Source organism: Beta vulgaris, chromosome 5 (assembly GCF_026745355.1).
Source record: "Beta vulgaris subsp. vulgaris cultivar EL10 chromosome 5, EL10.2, whole genome shotgun sequence".
Classification (NCBI taxonomy): Eukaryota; Viridiplantae; Streptophyta; class Magnoliopsida; order Caryophyllales; family Amaranthaceae; genus Beta; species Beta vulgaris.
Genome location: NC_079206.1, coordinates 8673329 through 8697676, shown reverse-complemented (window position 1 = coordinate 8697676; position 24348 = coordinate 8673329). Strand labels below are relative to the sequence as shown.

At 42.3% G+C, this 24348-nt stretch overlaps 2 protein-coding genes across 2 annotated transcripts; both read left to right on the top strand.

The window, feature by feature from the left end:
* The first annotated feature begins 8876 nt into the window (after positions 1-8876).
* Positions 8877-10210, top strand: LOC104892735 (uncharacterized). The gene is made up of 3 exons (XM_057394603.1): positions 8877-9661; positions 9711-10043; positions 10096-10210. Exons 1-3 carry the CDS (start codon positions 8877-8879, stop codon positions 10208-10210), a joined length of 1233 nt encoding a protein of 410 aa, XP_057250586.1.
* A 1229-nt stretch (positions 10211-11439) lies between these two features.
* LOC130591328 (uncharacterized) lies at positions 11440-14251 on the top strand. Its single transcript, XM_057394602.1, has 4 exons — positions 11440-11710; positions 11761-12779; positions 12821-13760; positions 13863-14251. The coding sequence occupies exons 1-4, from the start codon at positions 11440-11442 to the stop codon at positions 14249-14251; spliced, it is 2619 nt and encodes an 872-aa protein (XP_057250585.1).
* The last annotated feature ends 10097 nt before the right edge of the window (positions 14252-24348 follow it).

The window sequence follows — 24348 nt, the reverse complement described above, 5'->3', positions numbered from 1 at the left end:
TTATTTTTAATGCTTCTTCTTTTTGGTTGCATATCATTAGTGCACAAATGCAGCATATTCTTTCCATAAATTGCTCAAGTGACGTAACAAAAATAGTACATAATTTGGTAATTAAACTTGTTTTTTTTTGACGGGAAAAAAATTTTTGGAATTAATAATCAAAGGACTTATCATCCAGTACAGCACTATGGATACTCAAAGGAAAATCAAACATCCACACCATTGCCTCCATATTTTCCTTACACTTTCGGGCTATAATATGGGCCACTCTATTACCTTGCCTCTTAACATGAGAGAAGCTTACATCATTGCATCTTGACATACCACTAATGATATCTGTAACCACTCTTCCAAAAGGGGTGGCTTCGCACCGCTTTGCCTGCAAATACTGGTATAGTTTTAGGCAGTCCATCTCTACGACCAGGTTGAGAAATCCGGCTTCGATCGCACTATATACTCCATGTCGCACACTGAGTGCTTCTGCCAGTTCAGCATTAGTATGGGTCAGCAGCCCTTTACTTATCACCATCAAGACTTCGCCATTTGAGTCACGAACCACTCCCCCTAGGCCAACTCCGCCATTTTTAAATACCGCAGCATCGGTATTTAGTTTTACCATGCCTGCCACTGGGGGATTCCATCTCACCGCATCTTCACTTCGGTTATTTTCACCCCTTGTTCGTATTTGGGCTTGGTTATATTCCTGCGTCCCTTTGACTGCTTTATCCACCACCTCGACGAACTCAATTCTCTTTCGATCAAACACCCATTTGTTTCTTCCAAGCCAGATATTCCACGCTAACATCCAGAACATAGCCCACCAATCTTCATTTGTGTTACGTTCCATAAGGTTTTCGGTCCATTCTCGAAAGGACAGTTTCCTCTCTATATCAACGTCTATGCGAAGAGGAGAGCTATACCACACCCTCACACTCTCTCCACATGTTATCATCATATGCTCAATAGTTTCTTCCGCCTCCCCACACCTTGGGCACTCATCATCTAGGACCATACCTCTTCGCCTTAAGTTATGTCGAACTGGGACTCCATTATGTAATATTTTCCAGCCAAAGAGCTTAATTTTCGGGGGAATCTTAGAACTCCATAGTTGTTTCCACAGTCGCTTATTTTGGCTATGTGAGGTTGAGGGACTGTGCCCTCGCATTTCTAGTAGTTCATGGTAATATGCACTTCGAACTGAGTATTGCCCATTTTTTGTATGAACCCACATCCATTCATCAGGTCTTCTTTGAAACGGGACCGGTATGCATTTTATGGCTCGACTCTCCCAAGGGTTAAATAATCTATCCACCATAGTTACGTTCCACTCATTCCCTACAATCAAGTCACTCACCTTCATGGTCCCTTCTAATTCTTCTGCATTACGTGGAGACTCCACTCGGAAGTTATGCAATCCCGGAACCCAGGGATCATTCCATATGTGTGTTTCATTACCATCCCCAATCACCCTGCACATACCTTTTTCAATCACTTTTCTAGCAGAGAAAATTGATCGACATGTAAAACTCATGCTAGGGGTTGTCTTTGCCTCTAGAAACGTACTTCTAGGAAAATATTTCCCACGCAGCACTTTGGCCATTAGCGATTGAGGTTTAGTGAGTATTCTCCATGCCTGCTTTGCTAGCATCGCCTTGTTAAAACCTCAAAGTTTCTGATCCCCAAACCCCCTTCTTTCTTAGGTAGAAACAGTTTGTCCCACGCGACCCACGCCGTTTTCTTTTCATCCGCTTTTTGCCCCCAAAAGAAGCTCCGGCACATTCGTTCAATCCCATCAGTGATACTTTTTGGGATCGTAAAGCATTGCATAGCGTATGTGGGTATGGCTTGAGCAACTGCTTTAATTAAAACTTCCCGTCCCGCCTGTGAAAGGCACTGTCCCTTCCATCCTTTCAGCTTTTTCCAGACACGATCATGAATTATTTGGAAAACTCGTTTCTTTGAGCTCCCTATGTAAGTAGGAAGACCCAGGTATTTATCATGTCCCTCTACTGCCTTAAAAGCCAACTTCGTCTGAAGGATATTAATCTTTTCCTGATCCAGATTTCGGCTATAGGACATTTCTGACTTTTCCATATTCAGTTTTTGCCCAGATGCTGCTTCATAAATGGTAAGAACCTCCATCACATTCTCAACTTCTTCCTCCGTAGCTCTAACAAATAATATGCTGTCGTCCGCAAAGAAAAGGTGTGAAATAGGATCCACTCTTCTCCCTATCTTCACACCATGAATCAACTTTTTGCTTTCAGCATCCCTAAGTAGTGTAGATAACCCTTCTGCGCACAACACAAACAGAAATGGAGATAACGGATCCCCTTGGCGGAGTCCGCGGGATGGTGTAAATCTCCGTGATGGTTGTCCATTAACAAGCACAGAAAAAGTTGCAGACATAACACACTTCATCACCAGAGTAGTATAAATCGCAGGGAAACCCAACTTTAGCATCATTTGTTCAATAAAACACCATTCCACTCTGTCATATGCTTTACTCATGTCAAGTTTGAGCCCCAAATACCCCTTTTTTCCAGTCTTTTTTTTCCTCAAAAAATGAAAACATTCATACGCCACAAGCACATTGTCTGTAATCAGTCGACCCGGAATAAAACCACTTTGACTCTCATGAATGACCTCAGGCAACACAATTTTCATCCTATTAGCGAGAATCTTTGACACTAGTTTATACATTACATTGCACAAACTAATAGGACGGTAATCAACTGGAGATTCACAATGTTTCTTTTTTGGGATTAACACTATATGTGTCTCATTTACAGCGCTTATTTCATCAACGTTGTTTAGCATGTTTAGTACTTTATCAACAACATCATCACCAATATGATCCCAATAAGTTTGATAAAATAGAGCATTCATACCGTCGGGTCCGGGTGCTTTGTTCGGGTGCATTTGTGACAGAGCTTCGGATACTTCATCTCGCCTAAATGGAGCCGCAAGCTGGGCAGCCAATTCTTCAGTAACTTTCGGCCTCACAAGGTTTAGAATGGGCTCCATATCACAGTTGGAATTTGATTGAAAGAGATGTTCAAAAAAATTCACGAAACATTCCATGATGTCTTCCTCCTCTTCATAACATATCCCTGCTTCATTTTTGATGCTGCGAATATTATTTCTATGCGCACGTTGGTTCGCCTTTTGGTGAAAAAATGTTGTATTTTTGTCTCCGCTCTCTATCCAGTTCTGTCGACTCCTTTGATGCCAATACATTTCATCCCTTTTCTCCAGTTCATTAATTCTTGCATCGATTGCACGCATACAGTGCATAACCTCTTCCGTTGGCTCTTGTTCCATCAGCTCCTTCATTTGGTGTTGACACCTACGAATCTCCTTGGCTACATTCCCAAACATTTTCTTACTCCAACCTGCAAGTTCATTTGAAGTCCTAGCAATGTTAACTCCAGCATCCACCCCTTTCCGCCATGCTTCTTTCACTACATCACCGCTAGCTTCCTCCCTCAACCACATAGCTTCGAATCTGAATCTCTTCGTTTTTTGTCTATGTCCTCCACGCCTTTGCTCACCTCTCACACTAACAACAAGAGGTAAATGGTCAGATTTTCTTTTAATGAGATGCGATACAAAAGATCCTGGAAACTTCATTTGCCATAAGGTATTCATAAAGAAACGATCAAGACGCTCTTGTATATTCGCGTCACCTCCGCGATTATTCGACCATGTATACTCATATCCCACAAAGCCCATATCCATAAACTTACAATCCTCCATTGCACTTCGCAGAATCTCCGCCTCCTGCACATTGAAGTCCCCTCCTCCCTTCTTCTCACTAGCCAATAGCATCAGATTAAAATCCCCGCCACATAACCACGGAATCTCCGTAGCTCTCGCCAAGGCTTGCAGCAAGGCCCCGGTTTTAAACTTATTTTCATCCTCCGGAAATCCGTAAATTCCTGTAAATCTCCATTCCCCCTTTAATCCATCATCCACTATGACATCAATATGATTGAGAGAAAAAGAGGTAACCTGAATTTGTATTTCATGTTGCCATAATAGGGCCAGGCCACCACTTCGTTTTCGTCCTTCTCCACTACAGTCTACCGCTATCATATGCTCCATTTTTATTTTCTTTCGCACTGCTTCCATCTCATGTACTTTCAGTTTTGTCTCCGAAAGGAAGACAAGTTGTGGGTTCTCAGAGGAGATTAATCTCCTAAGAGCACTAGTTGCAGCAGGGCTCCCCAACCCCCTGCAATTCCATGATAAGATGTAATTCATTGTCCACCGAGGGCCCAATCAGTGAGGCCCGCCACTTCTTCTTCAGCATTACCATGTTCATTTGTGTGTTGAGTCATATTACTCATCCCTACCCGCTTCAAGTATCTTCTCTCTTCAATTTCTGCTTGTTCAATCCCATTAATCAGCCCTTCCCTTTCATTTCGTTTGGTGCCACTGAGGTTTTGTACAGTTTCCCCCTCCTTCATTCGCTGCCTCGCCACTTTCTTCCATTTTTTACCTCCTTTCCCAGTGATAGGCTGCTCCATAACTTCTGTATTCGCCTCTATGATCACCATGTCTCCCCCCCGATCCCAAGGTTCAGTACATCTGTCCAGACCCACAGTATTTACACCTTTTTTGCACATGATCTTGTCCCCCCCAGATGACTCCACACTCACTCCCTCTTCTCTATCATTTCCCTTCACAGTCTCACCGTCTTTTATGCCCCAAGAGCTCATTCTATCCACCACCTTGGCGACTATATTAGGATCCTCTACTACTGCTTTCTTTTTTGGTTTCGTAATAAACAAGGCCCGAGCACATGTTGTATCTCCGGCTCTTCCTCCTGAGTTTTCCCCAAGATTACCAGTCTTCCAAGGTGATGCTTTCAGCCATCCACCATATTTCACCACACCTTCATCCTCCGCATCCTCGTCATCACAATCCTTCGTTCCATGTCCTACTTTCCCACAAAAGAAGCAATACAAAGGGGGTCGTTCATATTTTACCTCAAAAGTCTCCTCCAGCCCCGATTTCATTTTCACCTTCACCTTCGTGACAAGAGGTTTTCGCACATCATGAAGAATCCTGATGCGAACTGACTTGTCTATCCCCATTGCACCCGAGCTGTCCATTTTCACAAAGTTCCCTATTTTGTTACCTATGGCAGTAACATTATTCTTGTTTAATCTTCCCTTAAACGGAAGATCATACACTCTTGCCCAGATTGGGAATTCCCATAGTTGAATCTCCGAGGGTTTACAGTTACCCTTCACATCGCTCATGAGAATCACATGTTTGTCGAAGTGCCACGGTTGCCCGTCAACCACCCGTTGCTTATCTCTCCAATGATGGAATTGTACTACATACAAGTTTTTTCCAATATTTTTAATATCCATATCAAATTTCGCCTGCCATATATTCTTCATCGTATTTATAAAGGCCATCTGATTTATATGGCGGTTCGTCCAGATTCGTATGACAAGCCCTAATTCAGTTCGGGCTTCATCTTCCTCCGAATCCTCTTCTTGCCATTCCACCGGATCAGCGGCATCAGTTTTGGTTTGCCCTAATTCTCCCTGGTCCGATTGGTTGTCTCCTATCGTATTATTAACTTCCTTTTCGCTATGAGTGAGATCACGGTTTCCATTGTTTTCAGCATCCATGATTACAATCATGTGCCGATGATTATCACAGAAGAACCCCCTATGAGGAAACCCTAGTATCGAGACTAGCAAACCCTCCCAAGGTTAAACCTAGAGGGAACTAAGCCTAACTAATTAAACTTGTTTAACGTAGTAGGAATACAGGATTGGCATAAATATTATTCGACGCAATATATATCCAGGCCTTAGGCTGTTGTGCAAATTCACGTCAAAAGGACAAGAGTATTTTATGATAAGTTGATAACTGGAGTACTCTACAGTGACATGGATACGTATATCTTATAGCAGAGGAAATAGATAATTTATGGTAGTTTGGCTGCATATTCTTGAGTTGAAATGGGTTTAAGCACCTTCTTATGCTAAATATAATATGCAAATCCCATCAGAATATATGATGATCTATGGTAAATTGTCTGCACAAACAACAATTGAGGTTTTCAGAAAATATGTAAATCCATCAGCAGATTGCCTCCAAATTAAACACTCCGCAAGTCCGCAGTAAGAGAATTTAGTCCTGATCTGAAGGAAAAAAAAATTCCCATCCGACTTCGTTTAAAAAGTTTGACTCTGAGTCGTATCCCATACAAAATCCTACTCATCCAAATCTGACTTCGACGACTAGTTTCATAGAAGTAATGCTTAGTTAAACTTAGACGGTTGCTATATGATTGTTAAAAAAATAGTAATGATTGGATTTTTTGTATCATACAAGATTTTTCTATTTAAAAAACATGGGGGAAAAGTTGGGTCGGAGTTGTATGTTATGATTTTAAGTCGGTCGGATTTCTGGAGTCGGAGTCAAACTTAAATCCAATTTCAAATAGCGTCAGAGTCGCATTATGCATAATTAGATCTAAGTCCGAACCACTACCATCCCCATTCCACAGTGCTACCATCAGGTCTTGTAAACGCCGGGTTGTATCTGAAAAACTGAGCTTTCACTCGTTCCTAAAGTCACTTTACAAAATCGACTTTTATGTGATTTACGGCAATTACTGTAATTTGAGATAGCAAATTGTTATGTCCTAAAAATTTCCTAAGCTGAACCTGCAGGTTATGCATCTGTTCCAGCTAGAGATTATCAGGTAGCAGCTATAGCAAGCAGAGATGGGGGGAGTTGAATGAATTCGGTTGAAAGAGCATTGGATACTGATCAAGACCAAGTCAAAATAAGTGACGTTAAGCCAAAGAAATAGGAGGAAGTGGTTAGCCAGCAGAAGAAGAGATCTCCCTAGATTCTAGGAGGTGTGGCGCTTTCGTAGGGAAGTTAGTTATGCAACGTTCAAATAAGGAGTAACGTTATACAATTGTATTAGTATAAATAGAAGGGAATAACACTCTGTAAAAGGTAAGTCTTTACATTGCTCTTACTTACATTCTTTCTCTCTTCTACATTTACAATATTCTCAAGTGTATTTAGTATTAGCTCTAAGCTGCTAGCTGCTAGCTATAAGTTGTAATTCTCTCAAATAGTGGATTGGTGGACTCAATTCCACCCGCGGTTTTTACCCTTTTCCTGGGGTTTTCCGCGTCACCATTTCTTGGTGTCTTTGCCTTTTCTTTGCATTCTCTTTTAATTCCGTAGCTAGCACCTTTTGTTGTTTGTAGCTGCATCTCCATTAGCTGTAGATCCTCAGCTAAGTTCTGCCTGATCAGAATTTGGCATAAACACAAATCCGATTATGTACAAATAAACACGTTGTATACAAAGTTTCTAGTAAATTTCTAAATCTACTCCTTGTTTGTCAATGGTGTCAAATTCTCTAACTGTTTAGAAAGCAGGAGCAAGCTGAAACATTGAAGTAGCCAAACCAACTAACTCCACTAAGTAGGAAGAATTATTATTCTGCTGTTAGCCTGTGTTCAGGGCTCCTGCTGGAAGAAACCAGGAATTGCTGCTCCCTGTCAAGAAAAGCATAGTCACATACTGTGTGCTGTTAAGAGAAAGAATATAGTATAGATCTTTGATATCAAAATATGATTGAATAAATGATATAAGGAATGAAGGAAGATATGACTCCTCTATTTTTGTCATTTTTGAAATGGAGATTAGTTATTGGTTGTTAATTTTTATTGCTTCTCCTTTCTGGTTTAATATTGGCGCACTCTACAGAGATTATCAGCATATTCTTCCTATATATCCCTCAACTGACGTAACAAAGTATTGTAAGATCTCATAAAGTTACAAAACTTGTTTGAAGTTTCACACATTAACAATGCCAAAGTTCTAATCCCAATTTTATAAAGATGCGTCCAGCTACGTGAACCATAAAATTTCTAACATAGAGGGTTTATAGAATTCCTGCAAACCCCATTTTCTTCATGTTTTGACACAAAGGGGTCCAAAAATTTTAAGGGACTCTTTAAGCACCCTGTATGCTCAAGGGTTTAGAGAGCGCATCGCGTACCACTATGATATTGCCAAAAAAACATATACCCTTAGTGACTGATAAAGAGTAACCTTTTGAACTTTACACATCTAATTTATGTTTAACACTCAATTAATGATGGGGGCATGAAAGTGTAATGGACTATTTTAGGTTAATTGTTGGGCCCACGTTTCACACCTTGGCGCTACATTGCAAAAGATTCAAAGTGGAGAGAGAATTAAAGTTGGGCCGCCAAAATAAGGTGGACCAGTTCAAATACGTCATTGTGGCAGTTAGGCAGTTGAGATACAAGGGGGATTGTGGGTGACGTGGCGCTAAGATGGTGGAAGCAGCTCACAAAATCAGTAGAAAAGATTCTCGCATATATATGTAATCTTGTGTAAACCTAGGAGGCTGGCTGATGATTTTTCTTATCTCTCTCTAGTCCCCTCTTTAGAAATATTCACTCTCTCTCTTACTACATAACTCCTCTTGTAACGAAGAACAAAGTTCATCATTACTTTGCTCGATCTTTGTACGGCATCAACATCATATTAGTGGATTGGTGATCAAGAGCATCACCCGCGGTTTTTCCCTTTTGGGTTTTCCGCGTCAACAATTTCTTGTTCCTTTTACTACTTTATTCAATTTACGCTATTTATCTCTTTCATAATGTTGATTGTTATTCGCATATTGATCTAGTTGTTGGCACCTTAACCTTTTGCGTATTAAATACAAAATCGGCATAAACAATTTGCCGCCCACCGTGGGGCCACAGCAAGATCTTTATACATTTATTGGCAATCACTTCTTTTCGTTTTATTTTTCCATACTCTTCCATCTTTTCGTGTTTGCAATGGCAGGACAATGGGTTACCACCCAGGAAGTTATTGACGAGCTCAATCGCGTCAAGGCGGAGATGGCGACGTTGAAGGAGAGCTATGTTGCGTCGTGCATGGAGATCCAAAGCTTGAAGTCCGCCAAGAAGACGTCAAAGGGGCCTAAGCCTCGCAATGTTCGTGGCGTCTCCAGGATGCGGAATCTGGACGGCGAGGGGTTCGAGACTCCTGTGAATCATGTTGATCCGGAAGATGCTGATGATTCGGAAAAGGAAGATGCCGACGGCGGCGAGTATGACGGCACTGATCCCTTGAAAGAGCCCGTCCAAGGCCGTCTCGATGATGCTATCCAACAGCGTCTCCAGCAACTAGAAGACATGATCGCTCGCATCCCTGGTGTCCCCAGGCCTATGGAAAAAGCTACTCCTAACAGTTATGCTGATTCTCCTTTTGCAGATCCCATCGCGTTGATCGAGGTGCCCAAGAGGTTCTCTGTCCCATCCATGAAGCTTTATGACGGCACCGCAGATCCCAACGACCATGTCGCTCAGTACAAACAAAGAATGATCACCATCTCAATCCCAAAGAATATGCAGGAAGCGTGCATGTGCAAAGGATTTGGCTCTACGCTGACTGGGCCAGCTTTGCAGTGGTTCATTAATCTCAATAACGGGACTATCTCTTCTTTTGCTCAATTGGTTAATGCTTTTAATATGCAATTTGCTAGTAGTCGCAAAATGGAAAAACAAGCTAGCGACTTACACAAGATTGTGCAAAAGTCTGACGATCTCTTAAAGAATTTGTAAACAGGTTTAACAGGGAAAAGGTGTCCATTCCAATTGCGATGCTAGGACGGCCATCGAGGCGTTCAGACGTGGCTTGGACGAGGAATCAGACCTCTACAAGGAGCTGACCAAATATCCATGTCCGACGTTCGAAGATGCTCAAGCCAAAGCGTTGGCCCAAATCAGGCTGGAGGAAGACATGCAGTCCAGAAAGGCCTATGCCAATGCCGACAGCCGGAAGGCGGCGTCCAACAAGCAAGCATCGTGGCGTCAAAAGCCTTATGAGCGCCCGCAGCAGGTTCATAGCGTCCGTCATGACGGACCAGCCAATGATTGGAAGAATGATCCCGGCCTTCCCCCCAAGCTAAGCGAATATGGCTTTCAACGTCACTATGGGAGGTATCATTAATACTTTACATTCTTTAGGTTCTGCTGTTAAATGGCCTTTCAGGAACGAGAAATCGACGGCCCATCGCGACAAATCCAAATGGTGCGAGTTCCACGGAGACCATGGGCATCACACCGACGAGTGTGTCGCTCTGAGGCGAGAGGTGTCCACCTGCTGAAGAAGGTACCTTAAAGACTTGCTGACGGAGAAGGGTAAGCAGACGGTGTCAAAAATGACGACCGACGTCAACCGCCGTCATCCCCCCGCATGTCAAGGTAATTAATGTCATTAGCGGTGGTTCAGATATCTGTGGACTAACATATTCTGCAGCTAAACGGCATGCACGAGACGGTTAATCAAGACGCCGTCCCAAAGGAACTCCGTCACCCCGTGACGTCGAGCTGGAGGCCATGCCATACCTTCGATGACGGATCTCGGCGACGACAGAGACATACACCATGACGGTCTGGTAATATCTTTAACTGTCAGTAATTGCTTGCTTAAACGTGTGTTAGTGGACAATGGCAGTTCAGCAAACATCCTGATGAGAAGCGCTCTAGAGGACATGGGGATCGATGACGTGACGTCATCCGCAAATCTATGTCCTTGTCGGATTCAGCGGAGAATCCAAGCAACCATGGGAGAAGTGACCCTGCCCACATTCGCCAAGGGAGTTAACATGCCAACTAAGTTTTATGTCATTGACTGCCCTTCTTCTTATAATGTGATTTTAGGCAGGCCATGGATCCATAGCATGAAGGCTGTCCCCTCGTCGTTCCACCAATCTTTGAAGTTCCCTACCAAATGGGGAGTGCAGGAAATCAAAGGGGACAGACGGATCGCGAAGGAATGCTATAAGACGTCCTTGAAGCCAAGGAAATCGGAAGCATAGCAATTACAGACGGGGACGTTAGGGGAACAAGATTTCGAGGAGCAGCAAGTTGACGAGGTCATTTTGGACCCCAGCAAGCCAGACCAAACGGTCAAAATAGGGGCCGCCTTATCCCCCAACGTCCGTTAACAGGTAATAGATATCCTTAAAACTAACGCTGGCTGTTTTGCATGGTCCCACGAGGACGTCACAGGGATAGATCCTAACGTGATCACACACAAGCTCAAGGTTGACCCAAATCACAAGCCGGTCAAACAGAAGAGATGCAAGTTCGCCCCTGAGAGAAATCAAATTATCAACGACGAAGTACAAAAGTTGATCGACACCGGTAAGGTAAGGGAAGTAAAATATCCTGATTGGTTAGCTAACGTCGTTGTTGTAGGTAAGAAAAACGGGAAGTGGATGGTCTGTATAGACTTCACTGACCTCAACAAGGCATGTCCCAAAAACTCATTTCCCTTGCCGCACATCGACGCCTGGTGGACGCTACTGCCGGACATGAGCTGCTGTCATTCATGGACGCATTCTCAGGGTACAATCAAATACTCATGCATCCAGAAGACCAAGAGAAGACGTCATTTGTCACTGACCGCAGGATCTATTGCTACAAAGTCATGCCATTCGGGTTAAAAAACGCCGGCGCAACTTACCAGCGGCTAGTCAATGCAATGTTCAAAGACCAGCTAGGGGACACCATGGAGGTCTACATAAAGACATGCTGGTCAAATCCAAAAATTCTCATGACCATGTGTCACACCTACAACAATCGTTCGACATCATTCGAAGGTATGGCATGAAACTTAATCCTACAAAGTGTTCTTTCGGAGTGTCTACAGGTAAATTCATGGGGTACATCGTCACGAAGCGAGGCATCGAGGCTAGCCCAGATCAAATCAAGGCTATCCTTAACATCCAATCACCGCGAAATGTGAAGGAAGTGCAGAAGTTAACGGGACGTGTTGCCGTGTTGAATCGCTTCATCTCAAAGTCCTCGGATAAATGCCGATTGTTCTATGACGTCCTAAAGAAAAACAAAGGATTTCACTGGACGCCAGAGCATGAACAGGCTCTCCAAGATCTCAAACAGTACCTCATGACGCCACCGTTGCTGTCAAAGCCAATAGCCGACGAGCCATTACTGCTATATGTCGCCGTCAGCGAGTCATCGGTAAGTGCCGTCCTAGCTAGGGAAGGACAAGACGGACAATTGCCAGTATACTATGTAAGTAAGTCATTGGTCGACGCCGAAACCAGGTATTCCTCTCTAGAAAAACTCGTCTTAGCAATAGTGTCGGCGTCCAAACAATTAAAACACTATTTTGAAGCTCATTCTATCTGTGTCAAAACTAACTATCCCGTCAAGTCTATTTTAAGGCATCCAGAACTGACAGGCAGAATGAGCAAGTGGGCAATAACGTTAAGCAGCTACGACATCACTTATCAACCTCGAACAGCGATAAAGTCGCAAGCATTAGCGGATTTTGTGGCTGACTTTAGCCCTACACTAGAGGCAATAGCCCAAACAGAGGTAATTATGCTTGAAGTTAATACAACTAACAGTAAATGGATCTTGCATGTAGATGGATCTTCCAACTTTCGGGGTGCCGGTTTAGGCGTATTGCTAAAGTCGCCACAAGGGGACATCATAGCCCGAGCTATCAGTTGCGACTTCAAAGCTACCAACAACGAGGCAGAGTACGAGACGATGTTGGCAGGATTAACATTGGCTAAAGACTTAAAAGCTACTGAAGTAGAAGCATATAGTGATTCATTGCTCATCGTCAGCCAAATAAAAGGGGAATTTGCCGCCAAAGACTCCAAAATGACGGCATATTTGGACGCCGTCCAATCAAAGGTAAAATTGTTTGACAAATTTGACATCTTTCAGATTCCCAGGGACCAAAACACGCAAGCAGACGCATTGGCAAACATTGGGTCAGCCATGAGAAAGTCAGGGTTCAAAAGCATACCTATAGTCCATCTGTCGTCGCCAGCAGTCCACAAAGCAATGCAACCACAGCTGATGACGTCAACGACATCGCGATGGACGTCAATGACATCGACGTCAGTAATGCTGCAACTGCGTCAACAAGTTGGCAGACCCCGTTCATCCAATATCTTAAAGATGGTATCCTCCCCGAAGATAGGCTACAAGCCAGAAAGGTACGATTCAGGGCCTCTTTGTATGTTTTACTTGACGGTATACTCTTTCGGACGTCCATTGCAGGACCATACTTAAGATGCCTTGACGGCGACGAATGCCGACAAGTGTTGCAAGAGATGCACGATGGATGTTGCGGCAATCATTCAGGAGGACGCAGCCTGTCAAACATAACTTTACGCATGGGATTTTATTGGCCGACGCTACGACAAGACGCCGTCGAATACGCTAAGAAATGCGACGCCTGCCAGCGAGATGCTGCCATGTCACATAAACCTGCAGAAAGGCTGCACCCTACTATCACCCTTTGGCCCTTCATGAGGTGGAGAATGGACATCGTGGGAAAACTCCCTCAAGCACCGGGGCAAAAGGTGTTCATGTTAGCTTTGACGGATTATTTCTCCAAATGGAACGAGGCCGACTCCTTCACCCAGGTACGCGATAAAGAGGTTATTACTTTTATATGGCGTATCATATGCAGGTTCGACGTTCCCTCCGAAATCATTTGCGACAACGGTTCTCAATTCATAAGCACGCCCACAAGGAATTTCCTGGCTAAGTGGAACATACAACTCAGCACCGCGACGCCCAGATATCCACAGACCAACGGTCAGGCCGAATCTAGCAACAAGTCGATCCTCAAAGTCATCAAAAGGCGTCTCAGAGCCGCCAAAGGTAAGTGGGCGGAAGAGCTACTGTCAATTCTTTGGGCAAACAGGACTACTCCAAGGACAGCGACGGGGTAAACCCCTTTCTCCTTAGTTTATGGGTGTGAAGCTGTCCTCCCTCCCGAGGTGCGCGTTCCGACGTCGCGTTATGGGTTGCTGACGCCAGATAGGAATGACGAGGAGTTAAGCCACGACATTGTGACGAGTGAAGAATTAAGAGAGGCAGCCCTTGTTCGAATGGCGTCACAACAGCAGATAGTAGCTAGAAGCTTCAATAAAAACGTCAAGGCTAAAACATTCAGCGTCGGAGATTGGGTCTTGAGGGAAGTTTTTCAAAATACTAAGGAACTCAATGCGGGGAAGTTAGCACCAGCATGGGAAGGCCTATACAAGATTCAAAAAGTAGTAGGTAATGGCGCCTATCGTATATGCACCAAGGATGGCAAACCTGTGCCAAGGAGTTGGAACACCGTTCATCTTAAACGCTATCATTTTTGAGTAATACGTCGACATGTACTAAATAGTTAGAATAGGTTGTTATTTTTAAACGCTATCATTGCATCTTAAACGCTATCATTTTTAACTTGCCATGATGTTATTTTGCCTAGTTTCTAAATTCTTTTACGACATCCCCTTAACTAACGTTCGACGTTCGTGTGTGAGTTACGTTGACAGAGTTGTAGGTTCATTCAGTTACAAATAAGAGGCATGGCGTATGACGATACAGGGGCAACCCCCACATGATCAGACGGACATCCATCTCCGTCCGACAGGTTTACACAACCTTTATATCCACAACATTAGCAGGACCAGTATGTTTGGTTGGAAGTGGCAGTTATCCCTTCATTGCAACCAAAACATCACTTGTCTTACATTACTAAGGTACCTTACAACGCTACACATACATACATGCTTGTGTTCATGAATTAAAAGAAAACAACATTCATTGCAAACAAACACACCATGACGACGTAGCATAAACATAACATAATTCTTGAACACAACACCACATCGTTTCAACAACATACAAGCCAAAACAATTAAAATGTCGCAACAGGAAACATCACAAAACACAAAGTTTAGGTGACATAGCACCTTTAACTACACTATTACATAAACTGTTTGTTGATATAGGTGTCACAGCACCTTTTGAAAAGTCAGAAGAGGATCAGGTGGCGTTAGTTGGCTTGACGTTGGCGTCAGATTCAGCCGTCGCCATGGTGTCTGCAGCATCGGCACCCTCAGGAAGCAAATTCTCTGGCGTCCCGAAAACCTCCAGGAATTGTTTGACGTCCGCCTCCGGAGTCCAGGACGCCGTCTGGCCGTCCAAAAATTGCTTCATCAATCTAGCCTTGGTCCTCCAGGTATAACGACTGGCCGCGTCAACCAGCTCCTCTCTGAGGCTCGCCGCAGTGGCGTCAGTCTCCTCCTTCAACGAGGACATGTCAGCCGTCAGGTCGTCGTTTCGTTTCTTCTCCTTGGCCAATTCAGCGAAGTGCTCCACAATTTTCTTCTCTGCCGCCGTCAGTGCTGACGTGGACCTATTCAGTTTCTCCCTTAGTGTCTTGCATTCTTTCTCGAGAGAAAAAGCGGCGGAACGTAACGCCAGGCTATTCTGGGTGGCCTGAGGAAGTAGACGTCGACGTCAGGTGAATTCATGTAAATAGAGGTAAAACATAACATATATTTAGTTACTTACATGTATTTGCAGTGCTAGTCCTTCGTTGGCGACAGTGGTCAAGGAGAGGCTGGCTAGACGGCGTTGAGGAGCGGGAAAGGCCAACTTCTCCGCCGCCGGAAAGATGGTTGTTGAAGTGATCTCGCCAAAATTCTTGGGCAGACTGATGGTGAATGTTTCTCCTTCTTGAAGTGGGGGTCTAGCAGTTTTTGAGACGTCGGCAGAAACTGACGCCTTGGCAGCCTTAGACGGAGCCGAAGGGGGTGGCGTCATAGTCTGACTGACGGCGGATTGCTTTCTCTTTTTTGCCCTTTCCAGCATCTCAGCCTCCGACAAGATGACAGTTGGGGTCTTGGAGCGGTGCAACGCGTTTTTTTCTGCGAGACATACATGGTGTTAATTTGAGTTGGCGTCAAATGCAATAAAAGTTTAGACGAATAAAAGTTACCTGACGCCATGGAAGGAGAGGTGTCGTTAGTAGGATCTGTAGAAGCGATTGTGTGTTCTTCAGTAGACTGGGGCAGTGTCTCGTCGTCGGACGGTGGAATTTTGAAATTGTTCCTGAACGCCCGATTTTTTACGGTGTATTTCGTCAGGAGCCAATTGACTTTACTGCTTGAGTAAGTAGATTCCCCAACAGGCAAAGGCAGCACTTCTGCAATAACACCACAAATTAGACAACGTCAATGGTACAATTTTCAAAGATATACAATGCGAGAGGAGAATTACCTTCGGAATTCCAGCCGTCGCGAAGAAAATCAAGGTGCTTTCCCATAGACTTCTTTTTTACAAAGAAATATTTCTTTTTCCAACCCCTGTCGTTGGCCCCTGAATTCTCTACTAAAGAACGGCGCCTGGGTTTCAAAAAGAAAGTGTATCTAGTATTTTCCACAGCCTTGACATCGTAAACATACAAGAGGTCTTCAATGGTGAAGGTGGTGTTCAGGCCTTGTGTTAACTTGTCAATTACGTGAACCACTCGCCAAACCAACGACATTAGTTGGCCAGGGCTAATTTGCATGACGGTTAGAAGTTGCGTCATCAACGGATTGAGTGGGAATTTGTACCCAATCTTGAAAGGGTACTCATAAAGAACTACCCAACCTTCAGGACAGTCGTCAGGACCTTCGTCATTTTGGGGAATTTTGATTTTGGTAGAAATTGGTAAACCTGATTTCTCTAAAAATGCTTCTACATCTTCTTCGGTAAATTCGCTAACCGTGTTCTTTCCCCCTATTATCCCTGATTCTACTATGATTACTTCGTCGGAACTATCTACGGGTTTAGGGTTCCTCTTGGATTTCCTAACCTTTGGGGTATCTTTTGAAGCCATTGAAGAGAAATGAGAAAGAAATCAAAAAGAAAATTACCTGGTTAACAATGTGCGAGGAGCTTGAATGCGCCTGGAAAATTGAAGTTCTTGACCTGGTGAAGTTCTTGAGAGGAGAGAGAGGGAGAAGTTGAAGAGGCAAAGTAATGATGGGATGGATTTTGAAATGAAGGAAGCGTGGGAAGTTGGTGAAAGTAGTGGGTATTTCAAGGAGAATTAATTGACGGTTCTCCCAATGGCAGTTTTTGGGCGACACTCGTCAATCAGGGGCAATTGTTGGGCCCACGTTTCACACCTTGGCGCTACATTGCAAAAGATTCAAAGTGGAGAGAGAATTAAAGTTGGGCCGCCAAAATAAGGTGGACCAGTTCAAATACGTCATTGTGGCAGTTAGGCAGTTGAGATACAAGGGGGATTGTGGGTGACGTGGCGCTAAGATGGTGGAAGCAGCTCACAAAATCAGTAGAAAAGATTCTCGCATATATATGTAATCTTGTGTAAACCTAGGAGGCTGGCTGATGATTTTTCTTATCTCTCTCTAGTCCCCTCTTTAGAAATATTCACTCTCTCTCTTACTACATAACTCCTCTTGTAACGAAGAACAAAGTTCATTACTTTGCTCGATCTTTGTACGGCATCAACATCATATTAGTGGATTGGTGATCAAGAGCATCACCCGCGGTTTTTCCCTTTTTGGTTTTCCACGTCAACAATTTCTTGTTCCTTTTACTACTTTATTCAATTTACGCTATTTATCTCTTTCATAATGTTGATTGTTATTCGCATATTGATCTAGTTGTTGGCACCTTAACCTTTTGCGTATTAAATACAAAATCGGCATAAACATTAATAAGGTTTTAATTTTTAACATACAATATGAGTCAGTTTAGGTCATCATGAAATAACTATGTGTTTGTCATTAAGGGTATGTGGTAACTTTTTTGCTGGTGCATTTCTAACAGGTTAAGAATACTACACGGTGAACTACTTTGAAATTTCACAGGGCAATTCCCTTAATTTTTTCTAACAACAAGATCTGCTAAATGTTTTGAAAACGTGGTCAGACTAATTCTTTTGGATGAAAGGAGTTTAGATATCTGTACGTGACTGGGTGTGGTGGGCTTAGTAGCAGCTCTGTCTCAATTGTTGTTGGTGTTGTTTCCATCACAAGTTGAACCCTCTAATTGTACCGATTACAAGCTACAAATTCCATACACTGACACGTATTTGTCAAAGTTGTTTCTCATACTTGATGCACCATTACAACAAAGGGATCCTTGAACTATCATGTTCTATCATCCTACTCCGATTCCAACATTTTGTTAGTTTATGAAGCTTAGCTCCATTTATTTCAGAGAAATTGAATCAAAGATGAGAGAAAGAGTTTAAGTCTTTGGTATATTCAGTAGAATGAATTATTACAATGTACAAAGCTGACAAGTTAGATTTATATACAACAGGTTGTTGGGAGCATAACAACTTGTAACTAACTGCAACTAACTAGAAGCTGGCATGGCTTATAGAAGCATCAACATCGGTAGTACATTACTTCATTAGTCTCCAATACCCCTCAAGTTGGGAGGTATAGAACTAGACATTCCCAACTTGTGAAGAAGTAGTTGAAAATTATTAGAAGGTAAGATTTTAGTAAAAAGATCAGCTAGTTGTTGTTATGTAGGTAGGTATGTAAGTTGCAGGAGGCCTTCAAGGACCTTTTCTCAAGTAAAGTGGCAATCTATCTCTATATGCTTGGTCCTTTTATGAAAGAAAAAATTCCAAGCAATATGAAGAGCTGATTGATTGTCACAGTGAAGCATGACATGTCTCAACTAGTAATGCCAAGCTCTTCTAACAATCTGACCACCCATGTTACTTCTGAAGCAGCTGCAACCATAGCTCAGTATTCAGCCTCAGATGAGGACTTGGATACAATGCTTTGCTTCTTCGATTTCCATGTAGTTGGTGAACCACCAAGAAATGAGATGTAGCCTGTTATGGACTTTCTTGAATATGGACATGATGCCCAATCATAATCTGAAAAGGCTTGAAGACATATCATCATTAGTCTTCAATAAGATCCCTTAACCAGTTGTATAAGAAACATATCTTAAAGTATGTTGTAAAGCAACCAGATTTGAGGATCTAGGAGATTGCGTGAACTGACTAACGCTTTGAACTGCATAAGCCAAGTCAAGTCTTGTAGTTATGAGAAAATTAACCTTCCCTACAACAGATCTAGGGTTCTAGATCAGTAAGTATTTCACCTTCATCATATGTAGTTTAATGTTCAAAGGTAGAGGAATGGAAGCCGTCTTGATGAGATCAAATGAATAACAAGAGAGCAATTCCTTGGTGAATTTACCTTGACCGAGCAGGATACCCTATGAAGCATAGCCAACAACTTCCATACCAAGAAAGTAATTCAGCTTAACAAGGTCTTTGATGCTTAATTCATGGTGAAATTGTACTTTGAGAGCTTTAATGTCAACAAGATTAGTGCTAATGACTATAATGTCATTAATATAAAAAACTGCAATGCATATGTCTTCATTTTGCTTCTTAATGAACAAATTGTGGTCATGACGAGATTTAATGAAACCTTGATCATGTAAAGAGTGAGCTAATTTTTCATGACAACATATCTGCTTAATATTCTTCCAACAAACTTTTCAACTACAAATCTCCAATCCAAATTCTTTATAAATGGAATCCTCTATACTCTCATATTTGGGATTCGGGGTGCTTTGTGTTATCCTCTTTTTCCTTCCAGCACCATCAACAAACTTCAAGCATGTTCTACACCTTGTCTTTTCTTAGGATATCTACCTACTCATAGGGGTTATAAGTGTTATGATATTTCTTCTCGCAAAATCATCATCAGTCGTCATATTATATTTGATGAGACGCAATCCCCGTTTGCCAAAATTCACAATCCCACTTCATCTTCTTAATTATGAGTTCTTGGATGATGAGTTTCCCCCATGTGTTATTAATGACCTCATTCACCTTCCTGTTCGGGTCCAGACTACTCCCCCTATATCTCCTCAACGTTATCCCTTGTTGTTGGGCCACATAACCCATCCAACTCTTCCTACATCTCCCCAACGTTCTCCCTTGTTGTTGGGCCACACCACCTTGCCTGGTTCACCTATATCACACGCTGCCAACATCCAACAACTTCCTGGACTGCAACCTCCTACCCCCCGACCCAGCCAACACCTCATCCTCTCCCGTCAGTCCCCTTCCCACCCCAGGCCCAGTCACACGAAGCCAAAGAGGCAATTTTACACCAAAACACCTCCTTAATCTCCACTCCACTACTGTGAGATCTCCTTTGCCTCGTAACCTTGTGATGGCCTTGCATGACCTAAATTTGAAAATGGCTATATATGATGAATATGATGCTCTCATTGAAAATGAGACATGCAGTTAGTACCTCGTACCCCAGGAGTTAAGGTAATTAGGTAAATCTGGATTTTTACTTATAAAAGAAAATGGCAATGGATCTTTTCGATGACATAAATCACGACTTGTAGGTGATGGAAAAACTCAACATTTTGACGTGGATTGTGGTGAGACATTTACCCCGGTTGTGAAACCGGCTATCATTTGGATTGTAGTCTGTATCGTGCTCAGTTTAGCTCTTTCCCAAAAAATGACCCATTCACCAACTGGATTTGAAAAATGCTTTTCTCTATTGACATCTAAATGAGACGATATATATGTATCAACCTTTGGGTTATCAACATCCTGGTCATGTGTGTCTGTTAAAGAAATCCTTTTATGGCCTTAAACAGGCTCCTAGAGCCAGATATCAGCGGTTTGCATATCATGTTTCCTCTATTGATTTCTCTCACAGCACCTTAGATCATTCTTTATTTACTTATCGTCGCAGTACTTCTTTGCGCTATTTGTATGTGGACGACATCATTTTGACTACTTTTTCTCACGCTCTTCTCCAATCTATTATTTTTAATCTCAGTTTAGAATTTGCTACGAAAGACTTGGGTGCTTGAGCTATTTTTTAGATATTGTTGTGATCCATCATGTAGATGGTCATTTCCTCTCTTAACGGAAATGTATTACTCCAATTATTGAGTGGGCCGAGATGCCTTCTTGTATAAATCATCCCCCACTCCAATTGATACTAAGCCAAAGTTGAGTGCTACTTCCAGTGCTCCTTATGCATATCCTTCTCATCATCACAGTCTGGCCGGGGTTCTTCAATATCTTACTTTCACCAGACTTAATATCTCTTATGTTGTGCAACAAGTGTGTCTTTACAACATGATCCCTGGGATTCACATATGCACACTCTTACGCGTATTATACGATATCTCCGGGGTACTTTGTATCATGGTCTGCTTCCATACCCCACCTTTATTTCTACACTTATCTCCTATGCTGAGGCTAATTGAGGTGGATATCCCAGTTATTGTGTATTTCTTAGTGATAATTCGCTTTCATGGTCGGCCAAACATCAACCTACTCTCTCCCGGTCTCGTGCCGATGTCGAGTATCATGGGAGGAGGGGGTAACGTTGTCTCTAAGTCATGATGGTTACACAACCTCCTTTTAGAGCTCCATTACCCTATTATGATTGTTGCATTGGTTTATTGTGATAATGTTAGTGCTATATATTTGTCTAACAATCATGTTCAACAGGAGTGCATGTTTATGCTAAAATTTATCACTTACGACGAAATTAAAGTTTGGGACGATTTAACCAGATTATGTTTGAAACAATGCGACAAACGAATGAAATGGGGATCAAAGGGGATGAACACACAAAAATGGTGACGCGGAAAACCCCAATGAAGATGGGTAAAAACCGCGGGTGGATGGAGATCCACCAATCTACTATGGTTCACTGTCTTTCTTAGTGAGTGACTGATGTTACAAAAGTACTTTTTCTCTCAAATGTTCTTCCGATAATCTTGCGTAAAAAATGACTAATGACCCTGTACCCTCTTTTGTATGCCTTTTTTCCCCCCCTGGCTTTTTCTCAACGAATATATAATAAATTCACTAATTATTACATTAATTTCGGTCCTTCAATCATGGGAGATCTTCCTCATTTACGCTCCAACGTCATGATCCCTGCTCCTCAACGGCCGTATTTACGCCTCATTACACTCCTTCCTTATTTAGCTGAACTGTTACCACTTAATGCTCTGCTCCTGTCTCGCGTTCTTCGCTGCGTCTTTAAGTCATAGTTACCTCGTCATCATGTCAGATGGCATCATGTCATCGAGTCATTACGTCAATGCGTCAATGTCATCCTGTCAAAAAATTCAGCCATAACAGTGCACTAAACATATCGAGATATATATTCTATTTGTTCGCGAAAAGGTTTCTTGTGGACAAGTTTGTGTGGTACATGTCCTTTCCTGTTATCTGATTGCAAATAACTTTACGCAGGGTCTCCCCTTAGTATTATTTGAAGATTTTCGGGACAATCTCAGCGTGCATTCACCTCCCACTACGACTGCGGGGGTATGTTAGAATATGTATATTATTATGGATATCTTTTTAGATATTATTGTATATGACTATCTTGTATACGTAAACAATATACCAGCTTTCCTAAGACAGCGCCTAGTATTATGTTGACAACAACAACAGTAGGGTTGTATACCTGTATATATGGTTTCGAATATTCTTTATTATATAAGCCAAGGGGGAGTTATGGTGTCCCCTTTGAAAAGACTTATACACCCTTAATGTCACAAAAAATAATAAAGAAAATATTTTCTTAATTCTTTTCTCATTTACAAATATGGGTAAAAGGAAAGTTTACATTACCAAAAAGAATTACATAAAATTGTGTAAAAAGAGAAAACTCACAATTCAAAATATAAACTGATGACTAGAATCAATTTTCAAACAATTATAGAAGCAAAGATTACTATCTAAACTCTCAGTTGCTATAAAATTTTCAAATAACATGCATTAACAAACCATAAAAGAATTAAGAAACTTAGAGAATATTCAATTTTTATCTTATTTTTTGGGGCTCACAGTCAATTGAAATAATAAATAATTAAACAGATAAACATACATCATCAGAAAATATCAATTTATAAATTTCTTATTTATTAAAGCACTACTTACCATAGTATGCCTAAAAACCTCAATTATCCAGCGAAGTTAATATTAATATACCGTCGCATGCATCACGTCCATATAATGCTATTTTTGCTTATATATATAAACCTATATGAATTGATGGAACGTATTTCTGCTGAAAATAACTTCTAATAAATTTAACAAAACCATTGCCTTTATTGTAAAAACTGTCAACTTAAATTACTATAATGTATTATCGCTGCATGTATTGCGTGCATATAAAACTAACTACTCGATAATAAAAAATATTACAATAAAAACATTATCGTTGCACACATCGCGTGCTTAAAAAGTTAGTAATGACATAGGCTAGTGATTGACTTCTTTCAGAAAAAGCCCATGCCTTAGCAACTATTGTTAGGGCTTGACTTGTGGATAAGACACAGACTCTAATTTTTCTTCGCTAATTTACCCATTTTTTTTAAAAAAAGCATAAGAAATAGTGCTGAGGAAGTTGCATCGTTTTCCTTTTTTTTAGAATATTGATTCTTCAGAGACAATGCATATTTTAGATGTTAAACATCTATTTGGATATTTTAGCTCATGGGCCAGATATGTAAGCAAAATTCGGCTTCAGCTGGGCTTCAAATTCCGAATAGTACACCACCTTTAGTCTAGTTCTTGTTTAGTATTTAGGGGGCGTTTGGTTCACTAAGGGGAAAGGGAAAGGGTTAAAGAAAGGGAAATAAGGTGAATGGAAAGCCAAACCCTTAGATTTAGTTGGTTGTTTGTTTCAAAATGTCTAAGGGAAACCCTAACATTTAACACCACAGATCTTCCTTCAACCACCACTGTATTATCACCCTTAACACCGCCCCCTTCACCTCTTTTCCGTCGTCGTTCTCCTCCCTCTTTTCCGGTCGTCGTCCCCTCCCCTCTTTTCCGGTCATCGTCCCCTCCCTTTTTCCGGTCGTCGTCCGCCTCCCTCTTTTCCGGTCGCCACCTTCCCCTCTTTCCTGGTCGTACTCTTCTCCTTCGTGGTTGGTGGTTCTTTTGGTGGTGATGGTTGGTTTTTTTCGGGCTCCCTTCCTCAGATCTGGGGGGTTTCGTGGTTGGTGGTATGGGTTTCGGGGGTGGTGGGTAATTTTCGGCGGGTAAATAGGGTGGTGCTGGGAATCACGATGGAGGGGTGTCGATGGTCGTATTAGGGTTCCGGTGGTAGGGTTAGGGTTGCCGGCGGGTGGTGGTCAAGGAAGCGGTATTGGTGGCGGTTGGGTGGTGGTTGAATGAGTAGGTGGAGGAGTCTAGTGGTGGTAATGATTGGGTTAGGTTGTGATGGTTTGATGGTGGTGGTTGGATGGTGAAGGAGGTGGTCAATGATGAGTCAAAGAAAGGGAATGTGAAACCTTGGGGGGTGTGGGTAATCAGATTAGAGGGATTTGGGGGTAAGGAGGGGAAAGGGGAGGAAAAGAAACCCCCAAAACAAACAACATCAAAAGGAATCAAGAGGTTCTATTC